Below are 20,841 nucleotides of genomic sequence, written 5' to 3'. Positions count from 1 at the left end.
GGAGATGTGGTTTCAACAATGGCTTCCAATGGTGGAGATGTGGCTTCAACCAGTCAACATCAAAGCCTCCTCGTTCTCCATCTCCTCTAACGAATTTTAGTGACGGGTAGAGCCCGATGAATGAAAGTGTTCTTAAGACCTGCTCTGGGCTTCACAGAGAGAGGTTTGGGGAACCACGGGAGAGAGAGAGAGGGGTTTGGGGAGAATCATGGGGGAGAAAGAATTAAGAGAGAAAAAAAGATACATGTCTTTCAAAGATTTGTTTAGACTAAAAAATAGGATAAAAGTGACTAAAATTAGTGTAGAGGATTAAAAGATATAATATTTTAAATTTTTAAGATTTAAAATATGTTTTGAAATATTAAATTTAATGAAAAATAAAACTTAAAAACCTATCTTCCATATTTTAAAAGTAGATGTGTAGCCGATAAAGTTTCCTGTCTCTAATATATTCCCTTGAGAGTACACACGTTTTATCAAGGAAAATAATTTCACCTCCTCATATGGGCACCCGCACATATAAAAAGAAGAGATATAGGTTTAAGCGCGAAGGAAAAAAAGGCAAAAGTTTAGTGAGAGATTTGAAGTCTACCCTTGTTAGAAAGAGAGAAAAAAAAGGAGAGAGATGGATTTAAGGGGAAAGATAGAATTGGAAAAGGTTAGAAAGAGAGAAAAAGTTGAAGTATTCTGTTTAGAGAGAGAGGGGTGGTGGGGTAAGTATGGGCTTCTTCGGGTCATTTCATTCCTATTGTATTCTTGTAATTTCTTACCATTGTAATCTACTTGACTCTAACACCTTACGACCATATTTCAGGTTAGGGTACAATGTTATATCAAAAGTTACAAATTGTTGTTTTCTCTCCATTCTGTGTAGTATCAACTTGTATGCACATTTATTTGCACATTTATATACGCAATTTTGTCAAATTAGCTTTTATGCTTGACCATCCAAAAATTGGACGGTCTCTAGTTAAATATTAAGTTATTTTCTTGTCCACATACACAATTTGTTTGGGTATTTTTTTAGAATACATACAAATACAAGTAAAGAGTAACTTTTACCATTAAGTACTTTCACTCATGAAACTCTCTAAATTAAAGTCAAAATTTTCAAAAAAATCTTTAAATAATGGTAATTTAGAAGGGCATTAATATAAATTTATCTCTAATATAATGTCAAAGTGGCATTTACGTCTTGATGTTCGCTATACCACCTAAGCCTTATACTTTCTCAAAAAGTGATGATGTTATCTGACGCATACCATCAAATGTCTGTGACATGTCTATGCATGTCGACATATGTCTGTAAATCAAACAAGTATTGACATATGACATAAAAAACAATGAATTTTAGTAATCAATAATTCCATCCCATTTGAAGTCCTAAAATGTAAACGGGGAGGCCATTATATGTAAATTATATTGAAAAGGAAGTACACTATAATCCGGTGTGTGATCTGCTCTCAGTACTACTCCCAGGAGGCATCTACCATCCTTTCCTGTTGACATGGTAGAGACTAGGCAATATTGACCCAGCAAGGGCATTTAGTCAATTAATCTTGACCCTACAATATCGAGGAAGGATGGTGGATGCCCTTTTGGAGTAACATATGCGATACTCCATAATTGGATTATGGTATTGCAAAAACCATAAAATCTTTCTTGTTTTAAAACTTACAGAACTCAATTCCAAATTTTAAAAGATTCATTTGATTTTTTGAATGACCATTGAATTTTAAAAAAAAATAATTAACAAATTACTAATATAACTTTTATATTTACAAGAGTGTTTTGTAGTAAAAAATGTTAAGTTCACCATTAACATAGTCTACCCTAGAACAACCATATGCAAAATATAAAATATAATATATAGATATACAGACACATATTGTATTAATTATTTATGATTTTTATAAAATTATGACTTATTAATTATATATAAGTTAAACATATTAAAAACCTACCTAGGATAGGTTTGGGTTTATTGGGTCCACCTGGGTCAGATATCAGACCAGGTCCATCTTTTTTTTGAACGAATCAGACCAGGTCCATCCTTCGAACATTCCGGTCGGGTCTGGATTGTGTGACCTATTTACACCCCTAGCTACAAGGAGATGCGCCTCCCCAATATGGTGGACATAGTCAACTTGGATCCCATAACCTTGAACCCTCCTTAATCAGTTCACTTAGCAGCAAGGCATTGGTCATGAAGAGAGTAGTCAAGATGACAATGAGCTATGACGCCTTTCCTTTTTATTTTATATTTTATGTTTGTCTCATTTAAACATAGGTTGATATTTAATACATACTATGGATATCACTATTAAAATATACTGCATTTTAGAATGTGAAATGATGTGGCACTTAGAAGCATTCAAACCTTTTTGATAATTTAATCACAATGTATGACATATTCATCAAATTTGTCACAAATCAACGTAGTTTGATATTCGATTTTTTTAAATTTTTTTCGATTTTTTCTTGTTGGGGCTCCATAAGGCTGAACTAGGCAAACCGGTCCAAATCGCCCAGATCACCGAATCAGCTTGAATCCGGCAACAGCCCAGGTAGACTACCCAAGCCGGGTTCCTATACCCAGACCCCCCAAAAAAAAGAAATACACCTAAAGCAACCTCAACAAAAGAACACAAAATCAAAGGCGCGTTATCATTTACAAAAGACAAATTTTTGCAAATATTCAAACTGTTCAACAAGAAAATAGAAACACAAATTCACAGAGAAGTAATCATTTACAGATGCCTAATAATTTTTTGCAACACTGAAACCATTCCAATATAACGCAGGCCTGAAATTTGCTCAAATCCTAAACTTGCAACAGTGGCTGTTTATAAAGGAGCCATAAAAACAAGTAACTCTCACATTCACCTTCAAATATGGCATCGTCTATAAGTCTATAACACTTGCCCGCTCCCCTTTGACATGAGAGACGCGGCGGCAGCAGCCACAGTTGGTACCAATCCAGTCAAATGGCCAGGTTTTGAAAGGTGCAAAAGCCTACACAATACACAATTTGTTCATGTGAACACAAAGTAAAGAGATCGGATTTTAGGACAAAGGAGTTTAGCGGCATGGATAATAATATGGAGGACTACACTACATCAATTTATTCATGCGAACACAAAGTAAAGAGATCGGATTTTAGGTCAAAGGAGTTTAGCGGCATGGATAATAATATGGAGGATGTGACTTGACATCTGATGTAAACCAAGGTGCCTAGGGTTCACACATGAGGGAAGTATATCATGCACCTGGAATTGAAGCTTCTGTGCTAAAACTATGTGGGACTTCATGGAAAGAAAATCACACCAACAACGACCAAGCATTATTAAAAGACACGCACACACACACACACATTCACCAACACACATGTACACACACACATCTACTTTTGGAAACTCTTAGTCCACCACCAAAATTTCTGAACTCATATGCTTCACCCTCTGATACAAATCATTTTTAACAAGTGCCTCCACTGCATTTCAATCTTTTGAGGGCAAAATAAGCATAAAGGACAGCAATTGTGCCATAGGGGAGTCTTACATGCCCTATCTACCTACTGTCAGCCCTTAGCTTATGACTCACTTTCTTCATTGCTCTTGACAAATGTCCAAAAGTATTTATGCCCAAACAATGATTTTAATAGATGGCAGATGTTTTTTGTATCCAAAACTTCTGGAGAAGGATTAGAGAGTTTGCAATACATGAACGTTAGTGTTTCTGCTCCATAATCCATCATATCAGTTTCATATCCAATTGATATTGATGGGCCAGAAACTAGCATTTGGGCATCATATTTCTATGAAAAATTATAAAAATGCAATGGAGTATAACCAGCACACTGAAAAGGGGAATCCACTGTCTATTCTTGATGAGGACAGTGGAGATCAACCATAGGAGGACCTACTCGAACCTTTAACCAGATACAGTTGATCTCCACCATCCATCATAAAGAACAGATAGTGGATGCCCTTATGGAGTACCACTCATCATGCCCCACCAGAGTATGCTACAATTTCCCTATTTCAATGGATAAAGAAACAATGAAGAAGCTTCTTACGGTGCAAGATATTCGCAAAACGATGAAACCGCTGCCACCACCTCATTGTAGTTATCCGCAGTAGCTGGCGCCGACACTTCAACCAATTGCATCCCTGGGGTTACTGGAATGGCTTCCTCAATCACATGGAGCTTTGGCATTTTATTAGTGGAAGTTACAGTCACAGTGATCAAAGCAACTCTATGGAAGTGAAACATAAAGCCCACTTTCAAGAGCTCATGGTCCAGCTTGTACCCGAGAGCATAAAAGAATCGAAGCGCATTCTTGCTCACTTTACTCTCTGTAGTGGTCCTCACAAGCACCGAGAGTTGCTCAGCCCCTGGACCTCTCATGGCACCACCAATGTGGCGCACTGTCCTACACAGCTTGAAATTGAGCTTATTACTACCAAATTCTTGAGATTTTTTTCACATGGAAGGGGAACTGTAGTTCATTCCAATAGACTGTGTTATATGGTGCTTCAAGGCCACATCCACCATCCAATCTCCTTGTGGATGGTTGGCGATCAAATGGAGATGGGATCACCAGAACTTTGGTCTAGGCACAGTTAATCCCCAGACATCTGATCGTGTGAAGGGGATATCAATGTTGCTTTCAATGGACTATGGCATATTTTCAGTTGTCCGCGTACATAACTCGACACTTAAAATTTCTTTTTTGGTTCATAATTTTTAAAATAAGCTTTGGATAAGAAAATACGCAAATTAGCAACATAATTAGAATAAAGCATTAAGATGGATTTCCCAATTAAAAACCGCATCTCTTGGATTTTAAAAGTTTTTGTAGTTCTCTCCCCTTTAAATTGCGCATTGAAGCGGCAAATAACAAATAACCGTGATAATGATCAGAACGGAAAAATTACCAAGATGGTTCGGGCCGCTCCAAATTGCATAAGAGTCGCACTTCAGAGCTTACAGCTCCTGTGTACATGAAGAAACACTACGATTGTGAATCATTAGGCAAAGAAGAGAAAAGTGGGGGTCAGGAAATTTTGATATACTCACCAAGGTTGGGTCCACTTTTCAGGCATAACTCGTGAATCTTAAAATGTTCTCTAGGAACACCACTGAGACCCTGAAGAAGGATCTCGAGAGCCTCAACATGCTGCATATAGAAGACAAGTATCAAGAATGCACATCTAATGCATCAAGAATTCGATGGTAGTTGCGTGACAACATAATGATAACAAATCATATAAAAAAGCAAATGCTCAAAACCCATGCTCCTCAAGATGAGCTCAGGGAGTACCCCTGCTGTTCATTTCACTTTGAAAATTTGGTGGACCTCCCATAGAGAGTCATCATTGAAGACTATCAACATTATACAGTGTATACTTCAATATTAGCAGCGTTAGGTCTGCTTCTTTTGTGAAGCATAGAAAGCTTAAAATAAATCAATCAAGAAACAAAAACATTAATGAAATCTTAAAAATGTTATCAACATATCCAACGTGCTTGAAATCCCTCTTCATCCCATATCTTTCTCGACTCATTTGTTCAGTTGGCTTCAATGTTTGATAGGGTTTCGTCAATACATAGCCACATACATGGAAGGCATCAGTCCTGATCTTGATACTTAAACCCCTACTATAAAATGGTCAGATTCAAGTGTGAGGACCTCATATCAGTTTAATATAATTTTCCACCAATAAAAACTTAAATATGCAGTTCTCATCAATTCTTCAAGGATTGACATCCTCACCTGCCAAAGTTCTAGACCTATGCTAGTATAACTTGAACATTTCAATAGTTGCCAAGTATTGGAGCAAGCAAGATCTTGAATGTGTGTGACAAACTATTTTGCGAACTTCCACCCGAATACTGCTTTAGTCATTTTGCAAACACAAATCTGTTGGCAACAAGATTTTTGTCGAAATATTTGTTTATTGGAGGACAATAGCACTAAAGAAATTTAGGATCTCAAGAGTTTGTAGAACAGCATATGCAAGTGCAGTCCACATGAGAACTTCAATAACAAGATTAATTCAGGTTGAGGTGGAAAGCATTAGTGGATGTAATGAGATCCTAGCTAACTATTTGCTATAGAATCAAGCAATGGACCTAGGTTTCCCAAAAGGAAGCCCGAGTTTCAACTTTTACAGCTGTTCTAAAATTCTCCGGGCGGCTCTAGTGCCACATGAACTGATGAGACGTCTATGACATAATTCCAATTGAGGAAAATAATCAAGCCTTATGACCACTATATGAAGACCAAAATCCAGGACGGAATCGCATAAAAAATACATAAGACTAGGAGAGACTGATGTGGCATACAATGTACATAGATATAGAACTGCTCCTATGACATTAATACATATTTGAAAACAAGAAGCATCTTCTCCAATTGCAACTACACTCAGCATCTACAACCTGTATTCATCTCACAAAGAACAAGATAGTCGACATCTAACTTGAATGTGATGTACCATAGTGACAATTATGCAGAACCCACCATTCATAGGTGGTTGGAACATGTACCGGTAAACAATTACCCATCCGTGCATTATGCATGTCATTAGAAGAATCAGTCCATTTAATGCTACTCAAGGAACTTGCTGGAAGCAGTCAGGCTCACTAAGAATCATAATTCTTAAATGGCTCACTAAGTATTGTAATTCTTAAATTGCTGTGGATATTTTCTTCAATTCCTTGGCAAATTATTTATGATAGGATTGTTTATTCCCTCAGATGTGTCAAAAATTCTGGTTGCCGAATCCGATTCAAACTGGTTCATTGCCCCAATATCAAGTTTTAGCTGGAAATGTTTCTCTGAAGATATTAGTTGGTAACAAAAATGTAGGGAACAAGTAGCCAAGAGCAATACCAAACCTTTTTTCTGTTATACTTTTTTTCCAGGATGCGATCAATGGACAGATATGAAAAATGAGAGTGCCAAATAAAGTTTGCAATGCTGAAACTAGAGATCAGGGACCCAACAGAACTCAACCAGTGATTATCAGATCGGGAACCCAACAGAACTCAACCAGTGATTATCAGAATTTTTAAGACGTTTAAATTAACAGATATTGTGTTTCATCAGTGAAAGAATATCAGGAAATCATATAGATGAGTCTTGAGGATTAAAACATAGACTTGGAGTTGGTCCCCTAGCGCCAATCCATGAAGATATTTTGAATTGGTCCCAATTCCAGCATACATTCAACATGAGATTAATAAATCATCTGATGGAACTTTCCAAGATGCCAGACCTAAGGTTGATCATTTAGTCATTCCTCACCTAAAAATCTCTTCCAAGCCCAGCCAAAAAAGAAGACACCCCATTTTCAAAACCCATAGCAGCTTACCTCATCATCTTTTAAAAAATATTTAGTGTAGTATATCACTTAATCACATATGAATTTCTATTGCTCTCCCAGCCAAGGTTTAAGAAAAAGCCGATCCGTATTGAAACCAGACCGACCTGGCCAATCCAAATTGGGAATCGTCGGGAGTGAACCAATTCCAGTGAAATATCAAGAGACAACTGGTTCTCCCCATGACATGGCCAGTTCTAGTGGGTTCTCTTACAGAACTAGCTAGTTCTATAATAGAATCAGTAAGAATTGGCCCACTTTTTTTGAAAAAAATTCAATTTTTTTAAATTTTTTGATGAACGGTTTGGGAAACTGGATCGTCGATCTGTCGAATCTTGGGCACAGAACTAGACTTTAAAACCTTGCTCCTAACCATTAGATCTTGATTAGACAGTTGAGACTGCATGTTATAATTTATTTTTATTTTATTTTCTTACAAAGATTGAGCTGAATTTTAGGTGTGTGTGCTTATCACGATTATGCACCATTAAAAAATATAAAACAAAAATTCTTAAAAAGTATAATGGCCAATGCATCGCTGCAATATTGTAGGGTTATTTTCGCCATTTTATTTTCTATAATTATTTTTTATATTTTTTTATGTGTGCACAAATGAGGCACACATTCTCTCAAAATTTCAGCTCAATCTGATTTGTAAAAATAAAAATAAAATTCAAATAGGAACATGCACTCTCAACCGAATGATCAAGATCAAATAACTGGGAACATAATTGAAATCACTACTTATTTTAGGTGACAACCAATAATGCCAATTGTTCCAAACAAACTGGCAACCTTACTTGTAGAAGTAAGGTTGCCATGTTCTACACCATCCATTTTAGTTAGACAGTATAGATTTTGCACGTCTATTAAAACAGTATAAAAAATTTGACATTGTCATAAAAGAAGTGTCAAATTGATACCATCCAATTAAAATAGATGGAGCAAAACACTACAAACTTACTTTTTACAAATAAGGTTGCCATCTTATATAAGCCTCACACTCTATCTATATATATATATATATATATATATATTAGTTACTTGTTTGAAAGAAAATAATTGCTCTAGGGGGATGATACCTATTGGTACCGGATTCAAAGGATTCATTCACCACTGTAGGAAACATAACATTCCTTTGGAATAAAAAAGAATTGCATTAACAAGGATTTCGAATCATTCCAAATCCAACAGGTTTTTTCGAACCAGTAATTGGTCGAAAATGAGGTGATTCTTTCAAAACTTCTAAGCAATTTAATAAAATCGATCAATGAGGTGGATCACCCAATTACAAATACCGATCTAGATTGACTGGATGGGCGATCTGACAAAAAACTAGGAAAAAAAAAGTTAGAGGATTTTAAAAAGGTGTAGAGTGCTAGGAAGGGGTTCTAGCCCCCAACCAAGCATTAAATAACCATCCATACTAGCCAACTAAGCAATATTAGCTTAGTTGGCATAGCAACTAATAATATATACTATATAATTATAGAACGGCCACAGTGTTCACTGATTCCCAATGTGGATCAAGGATTTTGGGAATCGGTGATTTTTCAAACACCTTCCAAGTAAATAACTCCATTTTCCTAAAGGGCCAGGAAATAAAGAGCCAATGATCCTAACCTAATAAGATTCAGTTATACGTGCATGGGTGTAGACACACACACGTATGTGTGTGTTGTAAATATATAAACTCTCTCTCTCTCTCTCTCTCTCTCTCTCTCTCTCTCTCTCGTGAAGGGCCACAACCATATGGAATGATCCAATCCGTCATGTGACTGTCAATGCTGTGAGGTCAACAGACATGTCCTTCAATGCACAACTCAAATCTGAAATCACGTTAAGATTGAAGTATTAAAACATTCAATGTGTCAAAGATGGGTGCTCGCAAGCCTTTCAAAACGAGAAATAGGGTGTTTGAGTTGAATCTCATTGGTTGTCCAAGATGACCCCATTTATGGTTAATCTCTCTCAAGCAATAGACAAGAAAATTGCATCAAGAATGAGTATAGAGTATGTATCTAGCAAGAAGAGAGATTGTGACTGAAGAAATATGTTTATAATCATATGACATGCATCATAGTCATGGAATTCATTTCCTATGAAGATTTATCATGATACTAATATCAATAACTCTTAGAAGATACAGAAGTAAAATATCGAAAGGAAGATTACACAGCCACATGCTACTTGATGTTGCTTTAAAACTCAGGTATGGAGGGGATTATTTGAGGATAAGTAACTCTGATGTTTCAAAATTGTTATCAGGATATGTCAACCACTTCCATTTGTGATCCGAAGCCTTAACAAAATTTGTTTAATGAAACAATTTCGAAATTATTTATTAAAGCACCAAGATTAGACCTGTCACAACCTCATCCTTTTAGTTTGGAACAAGTAACTCAAGCACAACATCTACAATGGGGCCGATAAGATGCCAACTACAATAGGGCTGATAAGATGCGGAAGCGGCTAGATAAATCAATTTCATCATGAACCTGATATCATTCTGTATGGATAGTAACAACAGTCTATACAATTGACAATAGGGAAAGTATAGCATCTAAATCATGCCGATGCTGGAATGTTGCAGAAGCATCTTCCCTATCAAATTAGAAGGGAGAAAATGGACGGCCACGAATGATTGGATTAACTTGAAATTTTGAGCATCCACACTTTCTCAATCAGGTGCAGCTAAAAACATACTAAGCAAACAATTTAAGAAAAATAAATAGACCAAAATACCCTTAAAACATTTAGGGTATTTAGGTCAATTATTTTGCTAAATCATCATTTTATGTTTTTTTCTAGGTGCACCAAGATGTGAGACATACACCTCCAAATTTCATTTAAATACAATGTGTAGAAAAATTAAAGTTAAAATACAATTCCAGCTGTCCATTTTCTCCCCTTCTAATATGAACCATTAGAGGGTGCTTGTGCACGTTTTGAGCCGCTAAATCATATGGACACTATACCATCCTTTGAAAACAACACATACAAAAACATGGTGCTTGTGCACGTTTTGCGCATCTAAATCATAATTGTGTGAACAATTGTCAATTCTTTCAATCTAATCTGTGAAAAATGATACATCATCGATAGAGAAAGAAGTAACCATGACAGGCTTGAGAAAGTCATCAATCGACATTTCCATGCAACAACATTCTCAACTTCTGTGCTAACAAAAGAAACTTTGGACTGAAGTCATTAATTACACATTTGTATTGGTGAATAGCAAGTAACATTCATAGAAAATGAGTTTCCATCATATCGGATGTTAATGAAACACTTATTCCTTATTACCGGCAACCAATTAAATCAAACATGTGGCATAACCAATAACTAGAGACATTATGATAGTGGATTGCCTCCCCAGTACAATAGGGCAATCCCATAGATGCTTCTTAGAAAGGCAAGTTTTCACTGTAAAATTCCACAATGAGCAAATTTAATGAAATTTTACAAATTACAACATTAAGTTGTGCTAGCGCCCTCCTAATTGAAGAGCAATTGGCAGTGGTAGCTTTCACATAAAAGTAAATTTACGGCAATATTTTCAAAGTTGAATTAGATTTTTTTTATGAAGCTTGTCCTAAGGTAGCAGTCTTGCTACAAAACTAAATGGCCTTAATGATGCCTAAACCATTCTTATCAGAAAATATCATTCCAGTGTTCCCACTCCACCCATATAGTTTCTCCTCAGATGCTTTTGGCAGCTACAATTTCCATGGGAAATATTACGAAGTATAAGGTTTATGATAGAATTATAGAAACCAGAAACACAAGCTAGGAGGTTTCAATCATGCAAGAACAATTAGGGAACATATAAAAAGACACCAGCATTTAACAGTTTTGAAAACTTTAGCCAAGTAAAGGTATTTCAAAAAAATTTGGGGTACTAAACAGTATAAGCAGAGTTCCGCGGCCATCAACACAGGTCTACATTAAGTGTTTAAAGCGTCTAGTACTGATATAGGAAATTCGAAGAACAGGAAATCATCAATAATTCAGGCCAAGCTAAAGCAACAAAGAGAAGAAACCTAAACTTTCCTTTCCAAACCCAACTAGGGCTTCAAAAGCTTATGCTTTTCTCTTACTTTTTTCAATCTGAAAACAATGTGGAATGACCCCTCTAGGCACGCATGTCTTATATAATAATATTTAATATTAAAAACACATTAAGTGTCCATACAATTAATAAAATCAACCCAAAGTCCTAACTTAGACACAAAAGTCATAATAACAATTTTACCCCTGATAAACCAAAATATTCCATAAACACACTAAATAGTTTTCTAAACAACTCTTAAAAATCCTAAAAATATAGACAAAAAAACTAGAATGCCTAAAAAAACTAAAAATCCCTGAAACTAAACCCTAAAATTAAAACAAAAATATATATCCTTTGATATTTAATAAAATTTAAAATAAGAACAACTTTGTCCTATATCAATCTCCTTTGATTAAAGAAAGCTCATCTTCAAGTTTTGAAGCAAGCTAAGATGAATCCAACATCAAAACCACCTTCTTCTTTGTTTGCTCAAAGATTATTCTTGGTAAAAAGAAATCCCCAAGAAACGGATCCTGATATGAATATTCAAGAATCGATACAAATTTATCAAATTCAATATCCATGAACTTACATTGACAATCATGTAGGAAATTTCAAACTCCATTTTCTAGCTTTTAGAGGCTTTTCGACATCTCTTTTGTTACTCTTTGAATCCATGGCCACAAATTGCAGTTTATGAGCCTCCCACATTTCCCCTACACTAATCTAATTACAATGCCCCAAATCTATTGAATGCTTCAACTCTTAGATATCCTTGAGATTTTCAAAGGCCAGGATTTTGATTGGTCTCATGCTGCCTGCTCTCCATATTCTTCCCGAGCAAATATCAAGAATGCACTCCTTCAAATTGAAAACCCTGGAGTGATGCTCCCCACGTCTAGGTCTTCTAGCACTCTACTCTTCATGCGAAACACAATAGTGAAACGAATTAAATTCCTCATCTTTGTGGGCAGCAAGATCATCGTCTTGCCTATGAGTAATGTCCGTGAGCTCCTAAGTAAGTTGTTGAGCATCTTATGAGGTCTTCAATTGCCTCTATTCTGGGATCACGAAATGGGTCTACGAAAGCCCCGCTTCCGCAGCCCCTTCTTGTTGTCATGAATTCACCAAAATAATAAACCCTAGACAGAGAACCAATAAAGCGTAGCTGAATCAGCAAGATCTACGCTAAATTTAGCAAACCCTGGGCTGGAATTAGCAAGCCCTATCCCAAATTAAGCAAATCCTAGACAAATCCTAGACCTAGTTGTATATTCCTAGCCTTGTTGTTGAAGAAATCTGATCTTTGATACCAAAATCATCATCGTCATCAAAACCTTTTCCCAACTAATCGGTGTCGGCTACACAAATCCTCGTCCACCATTTTGCTCTATCAAGGGCTACCCTCAATGAGAACATAAGTTCCCATATTTGTTCTCTCTACTTCCAACTATGTCCTTTTGAGCCTACCCCTTGCCCTATTGAACCTTCTACTTGAACTAACTCACACCTCCTAGCAGGTATTGTACTGGGTCTGTGCCACACATAGCCCCAGCCCACATAAGTCTACTTTCTCTCATCTTATCACCTATTAGTGTCACACTTAAATTCTCCCGAATGCATTCATTTCGAATTTCATCCCTTCTTGTCATCTCACCTACACTCACTCTACAGAAATGTTGTTTCTTGATAGCCCAACATTCCGCCCCATAAAGTAAAGCTGATCTCACAGAGATGTTTTCCCTTCAGCTTCATTGGTATGCAACGATCACATAAAACTTTGATCGCACGTCTCCACTTCGCCCACCCAGCTCTAATTTTATATGTTGCATCTTCCTCAATCTCTCCATTTTCCTAGATTATTGACCCAAGTTATCGAAAATGCACTCTTTTTGGTATTTCTTGTTCATCAATCTTAACTACTTCCTTGGCTCTACTCTTATTATTACTAAATTCGCATTCCATATACTCTATCTTAGTCCGACTAATTTTATAACCTTTAGATTTCTAAAGCATTTTTTCAAAGTTCTAACTTTGTGTTGATGCCATTTCGGGCCTCATCGATCAAAACCATGTCATCCGCGAACAACATGCACTACGGTTCCTCAGCTTGTAGGTGCCTAGTTAGCTCTGATACCAAATTGACATAGGAAAATTGGAAGAGAACATAAAATAGCAGTAATTCAGGTCAAGCACAAGCAACAAATAAAAGAAACTTGAGGTTTCTTCTTCAAACCCAACTAGGGTTTCAAAAGCTGAAAATCAAGTGGAATGACGTCTCTAGGCCCCATGCACCTCTTTAATAATAATATTTAATGTTCAAATGACACAAGTGTCTGCACAATTAATAAAATGACCAAGAAATTTTAAATACAAATTCTTAATGACAATTTTAACCCTACTAAAACAAAATATTCCTTGAACACTCTTAAGTACTTTTCTAAACAACTCTTAAAAATCATAAAAATATAAAAGAAAGCCTAGAATCCCCAAAAAAATTAAAAACCCTAAAAATAAATCCTAAATTAAAATCAAAATATACATCTTTTGAAATTGAACAAAATTAAAAATAAGAATAATCTTGTCATGCATCAGTACATTTTGCAAAAAGGCCAATATGGCTGGACACATCCATACAAGTAGTTTTTACAAATAATTTATATAGTAAAAGAAACTATGAGAAAAAAAAAAAACATAAAATGAATATGGTTCTATTGCAAATTGATTTAAAATAATTTTGCACTCAAGTTTTTTCATTTATCAAAATAATATTTACCTTAAGACAAATAAATAATATAATTTGTAGTTAACAAAACGTTATTACTAGCAAAGTAGTAGTGTTTTACTCTCCCTTTAAAAGATTGTGGTTTCAAATCCCATAACCAGGTATGTTATAATGTTAAACACAACAAATACTAAATCTCTAATTAATAGACACTTTTGGTATAGTGTGCTGACACGTCAGCCTAGAGAACCTAACAAATATGGTCCTCTGTAGAGGTGTGTCAACACATGATACCAAGGAACATGCAACGTACTAATGTAACAGTATGTACAACTTAGAACATTTGCCAAAGGAAAATCTAGAAAAAAATAATAGCTATTGTGGTTTTAAGGACCATGGTACTACATGACTGATGTATCAAGAAAAGAAATGTGGAATCGAAAAATTACCATGATCTATCAAATCATAATATTATAGAAAAGGGAGATCTTTGTATGTGTCTACACATACATACATTTCATACGTGTCTGGAAACCACAACCATCCAATCTTAAATGGACGGTGGGAAGTGAGCCAAACACAATAGCATAGGCTGGCGCAACTTGTGTTTGTTAGGCCATAATTAATGCATGCTATTGTTGTCAGCTCATTCTCAACAATTTAATTAATATCAGATGATTGGTTGTCTCTAAACACATAAAATTTATGTGTGGAGACACATAAAATGCCCTCTCAATAGAAAAAGCTTCTAGAAGTCTAATAATGAGAAGGGTCCACAAATATTACCAAACTCTTAATTATGGTTGGGGTCGTAAAAGAAACTCACGAAAATTCATTTAGATCATTAGAAGAAATGTTTTGAAATCTAATGGAGCTCATGTGGCATAAATAACAAATTTTAAAGGATAAAACAACACAAAATAGAGAACTTTGATTGTTATGGATGATCCAATTTTAAAGAATTTGATTAGACCATTACTCAAACATATAATTATTACTCAACCATTTACCACTAATTCATGGAAATTATCATATCAATTCCAACCTCAAGAATCGAATCTTACACAAAAAGGAATTCATAGTGGAGCATTATAGGATAGCATACGCTGCACCATTTGCCAGTTCAAAATCCCATGTTGTCGACTTCCAGCAGCAATGAGTTCAAAAAGTTTCCCCCATCTAAATTCATACATTCCTTTTTTGCAGGGAGGAAAGAATTTTTTAGTTGGATTCAAATCTGAGACATTAAATGTGGCCATAATGCCCAAACCAATAAGCCAATAGCTCCATACCAAATATTACGAAAGTTTCATAGTGATTTTAAATCAAAATCTGAGGTTCTACAGTCAGGCTCTATTACCATTGAAATATGAGAATTGGAAAATGTCACTTCAAAGAATATTGGAAAAAACACCATTGCTAGCACAAACAAACTAAAACTCGAACTAGAGATTTGAGATTAGAGATGTCCAGATACTCTACAAACTCCACTAAGTTCCTCAGTAATGCTGAGTTTTATATTCTTTATCTCAAAGGTAGTTTCGTCAAAGGTGTGCAGACTTGAAATGGAATTTTCTCCTTTTTTTCCTTGATCGTTGATTGTTTTGTCCAATGATTGTATAAAGATGTACAAAAACTGTGTACATACTAAGAGTGTTAACAAAAATGGAATAAGAGTTAATAAAGCAAAATTTAGCATGCATGACTGCATAGACTCAAATGAGGGATAACTAGAAAACTTTATACACATGGCGAGGAAGTATGTCGTTCATCTCTAACAATCAATAGGGCCTGTTCCCAGACTCCTTTGGCTAGACAGTTGGCTTGATCATTAGATTTCTGCAGTGTATGATTGGATGAGACTGTTACTCTTAACATCATCATCATCATCTAAGCCATATCCCACCTATTTAGGGTCGGCTACTGTTACTCTTGACATGTTCTCTAAAACTTCAGAGAAGATTCCATCTACCCTCCATGAGAGCATTCCCCAGCCTGCGCCCATCAGATGGTGTTGGCAGAGTGGCCTTCCATCAATTGGGGCCCCTGCTTGAGTCAAATAAGCATAGTCCATGAAATAAAGCAGTGGCTTCCACCTCTAGCGAGCCTTTGTTGCCAATTGGCGCTAAACAATACAGCAGCTCTCTTCCATTTCTGTCAAGAAATACCACCACCAGTGCCTGATGGTCACGATTGCCCATTAAGCAACCATCAAAGTTCAACTTGATGGCTTCTAGTGGTGATCTTGATGGCTTCTAGTGGTGGTGAACTCCTCACAATTGCACTCCAAGCAATGAGCTTCCAATGGCTGTCACACCTCCAAAACTCTATTATAATGGGAGGTCTGATGTTGTAATTGCCCTTATTCTATTGAAAAGGGTTGAAGCATTTGATAAAATTCCATCAAATTGCAGCTATTACATTTCAACCGCATACCCCATTAGGCATCTAACAAGTCCCATCTTCAAGGATTCAGGCCTGGTTTTGGCATAGGCAGGGGGAAACACCGCGTAAACACCCCAGTTAAAGAATCAGGGATGACCCAACTAAAAGGCATTGAGGAAGAAATTCGATATCGAGATACTGAATCTGCAGTGAAGCAAAAGGTGAGAGGCTCATTCAGCATATTCTTTACATAGAATGCATCCATTTGGCAGTGGAATTCCTGTCCTTTGTTTCCTTACAAGCCATCCAAAGGCCTTAGTATTCGGAGGTGCAGGTATCTCCCCAACCTTTCTCCATATGGGAGGTTTGGATTGGCTGAGTATGTGATAGAAGGACTTGACTGAGAAAAGACCCCAATAGAGCCTTTTGTTGCATAAATACCATGTCAAGTTCTCTTAATAGCCTGTCAATCCCTCAATTTCCCCTTTAGTGAGATATGTTCCTAATCTTGGTTCCAAATAGTTGTTCATTGTTTTTCTCAAACACTTCTCAAACTAAGCATTCTTTGTCTATTGCTGTAATTGCTAGCATGAGGAAACCTTCTTCAAGTGATTGGGGGCCTAGCCAAGTATCTTTTTAAAAGTTTATGCATTCACTATTCCCCAATAGAAGTCTACTTAAACTTGATCCCTCTTCATCCCCCAGACTCATGACAGCGACAGACAGTGCTGTTCACTATCCATCTAATTGATCACTGCCGTATTTGGAGAATGCAACGTGTTTCCATAGGTTGTTGTCATCTTCTGTACATTGGCACCTCCATTTAGTTCAAATTGTGTCATTTTCCGCGCTTGATTTTCAAATGCCCAAAGCCCCCCTATTTCTTTGAAAGATTGATGATACCCCAATTAACCAAATGAAATCTCTGCCGATCTTCATCCTCTCCCTAAAGGAAATCTCATTCCAACCTCTCAATTGTATTGGCTAAACTCACTGGTATTTTGACAAGATACATCATGTGGTCCAGAAGGTTTGATTAGGTAGCCTTGATTAGCGTTATCTGACCACCCAAAGATAAGTACTGCTCTTCTTGGTTGGTAGCCTCCTTTCGAATCGCTCAACCACATGATCCCAATGATTTTTCTTCAGCTTGCCAATGCAAAGAGGCAATGCCAAATATCTGTTTGGAAGAGTGTCTGCCTCGTACCCCATCCTAGCTGCTAGCATGGCCACCACAGTTCCACTGATGTCAATACCTAGACTTTTGGTTTTGAAAATGTTTACCAATAATTCAGAGGCTAATACAAAGCATTTGAGAAAGAACTACGGGTTGATGACTTGCACGATCTCAAGTAGTCAGGCTTGAGGGAAATCAATGTAGATTGTTTCTCCTTGAGCATGAATCAGTTCCTTCTTAAGCAAATTCCAACAAGCCACATTCCACAAGTTAGACCTTTTTTATTGTGCCAACTGTCAAGTGGAGTACCATGTCATTTTGTTTTCCTCGATTTTGCATTTCGTTTTTGTTGACTTAGTCCTAGACAACAAGTGGTTTGCACCTCAATTTTTTAATAAAATCAAATGTATTCATGAAGGAGTTCCTCTTTCACCTCACCTTTCCATTGGTTATTGTGGAAAAACAAATTACTAAAAATTAGATCCTTCCTTCCACTTCCTTTGTAGTCCAAGTTCAATTTTGAACCATCATCATCATCATCATCCGAGCCTTTGCCAACTACTTGGGGTCGGCTATACAAAGCATGTTCTGCCATTCTGCTCTATCAAGGGCCATACCCCCAGTTAGACCATAAGTCACCATATCTCTTCTCATTATTTTCATCCATGTCCTTTTGGGCCTTCCCTTTCCCCTTTTATAATCTTCTAGTTGAACCGAATTGCTGCTTTTAACTGGTGTTGCATTCAGTCCATGTTGTATATGGTCAGCCCACCTAAGTCTATTTTTCCTCATCTTATCGTTTATTGGAGCCACCCTAAGTTTCCTCGTATGTATTCATTCTGAATTCTATAATTTCTTGTCTTGCCACTCAACATCCTCATCTATGCTAAACTTGTCCAAGTTCAATTTTGGATCATGTAATAAATTTCAAGGTGAATTTGTGGCATTCAAAGTATGAATTATACTATAGAAGTAAGGTGCACCTCAAAAATCCAATAGAAAAGAGTATTCCGAAGTTGTTAACCTTCGAATTAATTGTCTTGACCTCAAGATGTATGAATATAAAGAAAAAAAATTCAAATCCTAAAAACAATGCATCTTGAAACAAGTTATATGGACCATATATTTTTAAAATTTCAAATGTTTATAGATCTGATTTGCATTGTTTTTAGGATTTTAAATTTCACGATTAAAGTTGAACATGAATATATAAGCCATCATGAGGTTTCCGACACCAGAACTAGATCTCTGGCAGCTAAGCCTTACTTGGATAGTACAGGGTGGGCACCTTATACACCAATCCCTCCCAATTGCACATCCAGTATCCATTAAGTACATATAAGTGCTTCAATTTTAGAGAGAGAAAACCTGCACTGACCTCAACTATTCTACATGGATGAAATAAATGTTGATGGCAATCCAAACATGCAGATATAGAAGAGAATATCCAATAGATAAACATAATAAGAAAGAAAGGGGAAAATAATATTATCACATGGAATTCATCAAATCATCACAGACAAATGCAAAAGGAAAAATAGTACCACAGTATAATGAGCATGACTGCCCACCCCCAATCTCCACTCAAGGAGAGAGAGAGAAAGAGAGAGAGAGAGAGAGAGAGATGAAGAAAACATAAAAAGTAATTTGTTGAAAAGAAGAAACCATTGTAGAGCCCGAAGGATTATAGCCCGGAAAATTGTTGGGGACTTCACCTGCGCCTCTATAATGCCCTGCACAACACACTCCATTTATCTTCTTCTACCATCACCGTTCAGATATGAGCGTATAAATGAAGATATCAATTTGCGAAAATGATAAAATCAATCCAAGTGCACCACTTATTTTTCAAAACTTTTTCCTGTCTCTACTTGGTTTCAAAAAGTTTTCCTCTCCCTCGCTGTTCTGAGGTTATCCGCTGATCCTTCCCTCCTAAAATTTCAACCGAGCAGCATGATTTCCAGAAGCTGTGTGTGAGAGTCATATAACTGGAAGGGAAGTTAAAAATTGTTTCATGCGGGCTGGATCGAATTTCTACCATACGCGGTCGAGAGGCATAGATGCAAATAGGTAGTACATCTAAAAATACATACGACGAGCAGTACAAATGTTTTATTAATTATGTTTTTTTAATGAGAAATGATGGTATAGACAGGGTTGAGGACTAATCGATCAACATTAAATTTGACGCGCATCTTTAAAAAAATTAAATTTTACACTTATATAATAATTTTTTAAAAAATTTATATTAAATTTAATGGTGATTTTTGAGAGTCATACACACATGAGTGTAAAAGAGCCCCGTAAAATTATTAACCTTTTTTAATATAATTATTATTTTTAATTTTTAATTTTTTTTTATTTTTATATTCACGATCTCCATGTTAAAAATTATATATTTTTTAAAATTTAAAATTAAATTATACTTAAAACACATATTTATTATCGGCCCCACATTTGTTCATTATGCGGCCTGGCCACATGAAAACTGTGTCCTTTGTGTAATGATTGTACACAATGGTTTAAAAAACGGATCGGTGGTCCGGATCTGGTTTCCAAAAAACCTATCCGGATCTGCGAATCGGAGATCCGGATCGGGAATCGGGTGAATCGGTAAGAATAAAGCTTAAAAAAAATTCGAAAAAATTATTAAAATTCATTATAAATATTGTTTTTTAGGAATTCAATAAAAAATGAGGGTACTCCATTGAGAATTTTCATGTTTTTGAATGAATATGCGAATATTGATATGTTCTTTCCCTGCATGAACCGCCATTCAGCATTTAATTTACAGTATTTCGTGCTCATCCCTACACTGTTGCTGTTGGGACTCGATATGTGAATAATATGGCTAGGATAGGGTGGCCTCAGAATCATCATCTCTCTCGTTTTCTCTTTGAATAATATGGATTAAAAAAAAAAATAACAAATTTTCAAAAAAATCAATCATGGATTAAAAAACAAATCACAAATTTTCAAAAAATTCTATCATGGATTACAAAAAAAAATTCGATCATGGATTAAAAAAAAAAAATCACAAATTTTCAAAAAATTCAATCATGGATTACATAAAATTCGATCATGGATTACATAAAATTCGATCATGGAT

At 36.0% G+C, this 20,841-nt stretch overlaps 1 protein-coding gene across 7 annotated transcripts; it reads right to left on the bottom strand.

Annotated features, from left to right (window-relative positions):
- Window positions 1-2,643: 2,643 nt before the first annotated feature.
- On the bottom strand, window positions 2,644-19,707 carry LOC18442527 (mediator of RNA polymerase II transcription subunit). 7 transcript variants are annotated; one of them, XM_088855736.1, is made up of 6 exons: window positions 19,398-19,707; window positions 15,235-15,365; window positions 5,083-5,182; window positions 4,941-4,998; window positions 4,079-4,435; window positions 2,644-3,015 (listed from the first exon to the last, which is right to left on the bottom strand). In XM_088855736.1, exons 5-6 carry the CDS (start codon window positions 4,408-4,410, stop codon window positions 2,913-2,915), a joined length of 435 nt encoding a protein of 144 aa, XP_088711862.1. In that variant the 5' UTR covers window positions 4,411-4,435; window positions 4,941-4,998; window positions 5,083-5,182; window positions 15,235-15,365; window positions 19,398-19,707; the 3' UTR covers window positions 2,644-2,912. The 7 variants fall into 7 exon arrangements, with proteins under 7 accessions (XP_088711862.1, XP_088711864.1, XP_088711861.1 ...); XM_088855738.1 differs by having other exon boundaries at window positions 4,079-4,640; window positions 19,448-19,707; XM_088855735.1 differs by having other exon boundaries at window positions 19,448-19,707.
- Between the last annotated feature and the right edge of the window lie 1,134 nt (window positions 19,708-20,841).

Source organism: Amborella trichopoda, chromosome 13 (assembly GCF_054954075.1).
Source record: "Amborella trichopoda isolate Santa Cruz 75 chromosome 13, AtrichopodaSantaCruz75HAP2 v2.0, whole genome shotgun sequence".
NCBI classification, from domain to species: Eukaryota; Viridiplantae; Streptophyta; class Magnoliopsida; order Amborellales; family Amborellaceae; genus Amborella; species Amborella trichopoda.
Note: the sequence above shows the minus strand (reverse complement) of the source record. Positions and strands in the feature narration are given on the sequence as shown.

What these genes read in the sequence shown, in the direction of transcription:
- LOC18442527 (XM_088855733.1), bottom strand. Translation starts at nt 19,369, where the DNA reads ATGTTTTCTTCATCTCTCTCTCTCTCTCTCTCTCTTTCTCTCTCTCTC. An exon ending in GAGCGGCCCGAACCATCTTG is followed by an intron (nt 4,436 to 4,940) that starts GTAATTTTTCCG and finishes CAAGCTGTGTAG; the next exon opens with GACAGTGCGCCACATTGGTG. An exon ending in TTTTGCGAATATCTTGCACC is followed by an intron (nt 3,016 to 4,078) that starts GTAAGAAGCTTC and finishes TGTATTGTGTAG; the next exon opens with GCTTTTGCACCTTTCAAAAC.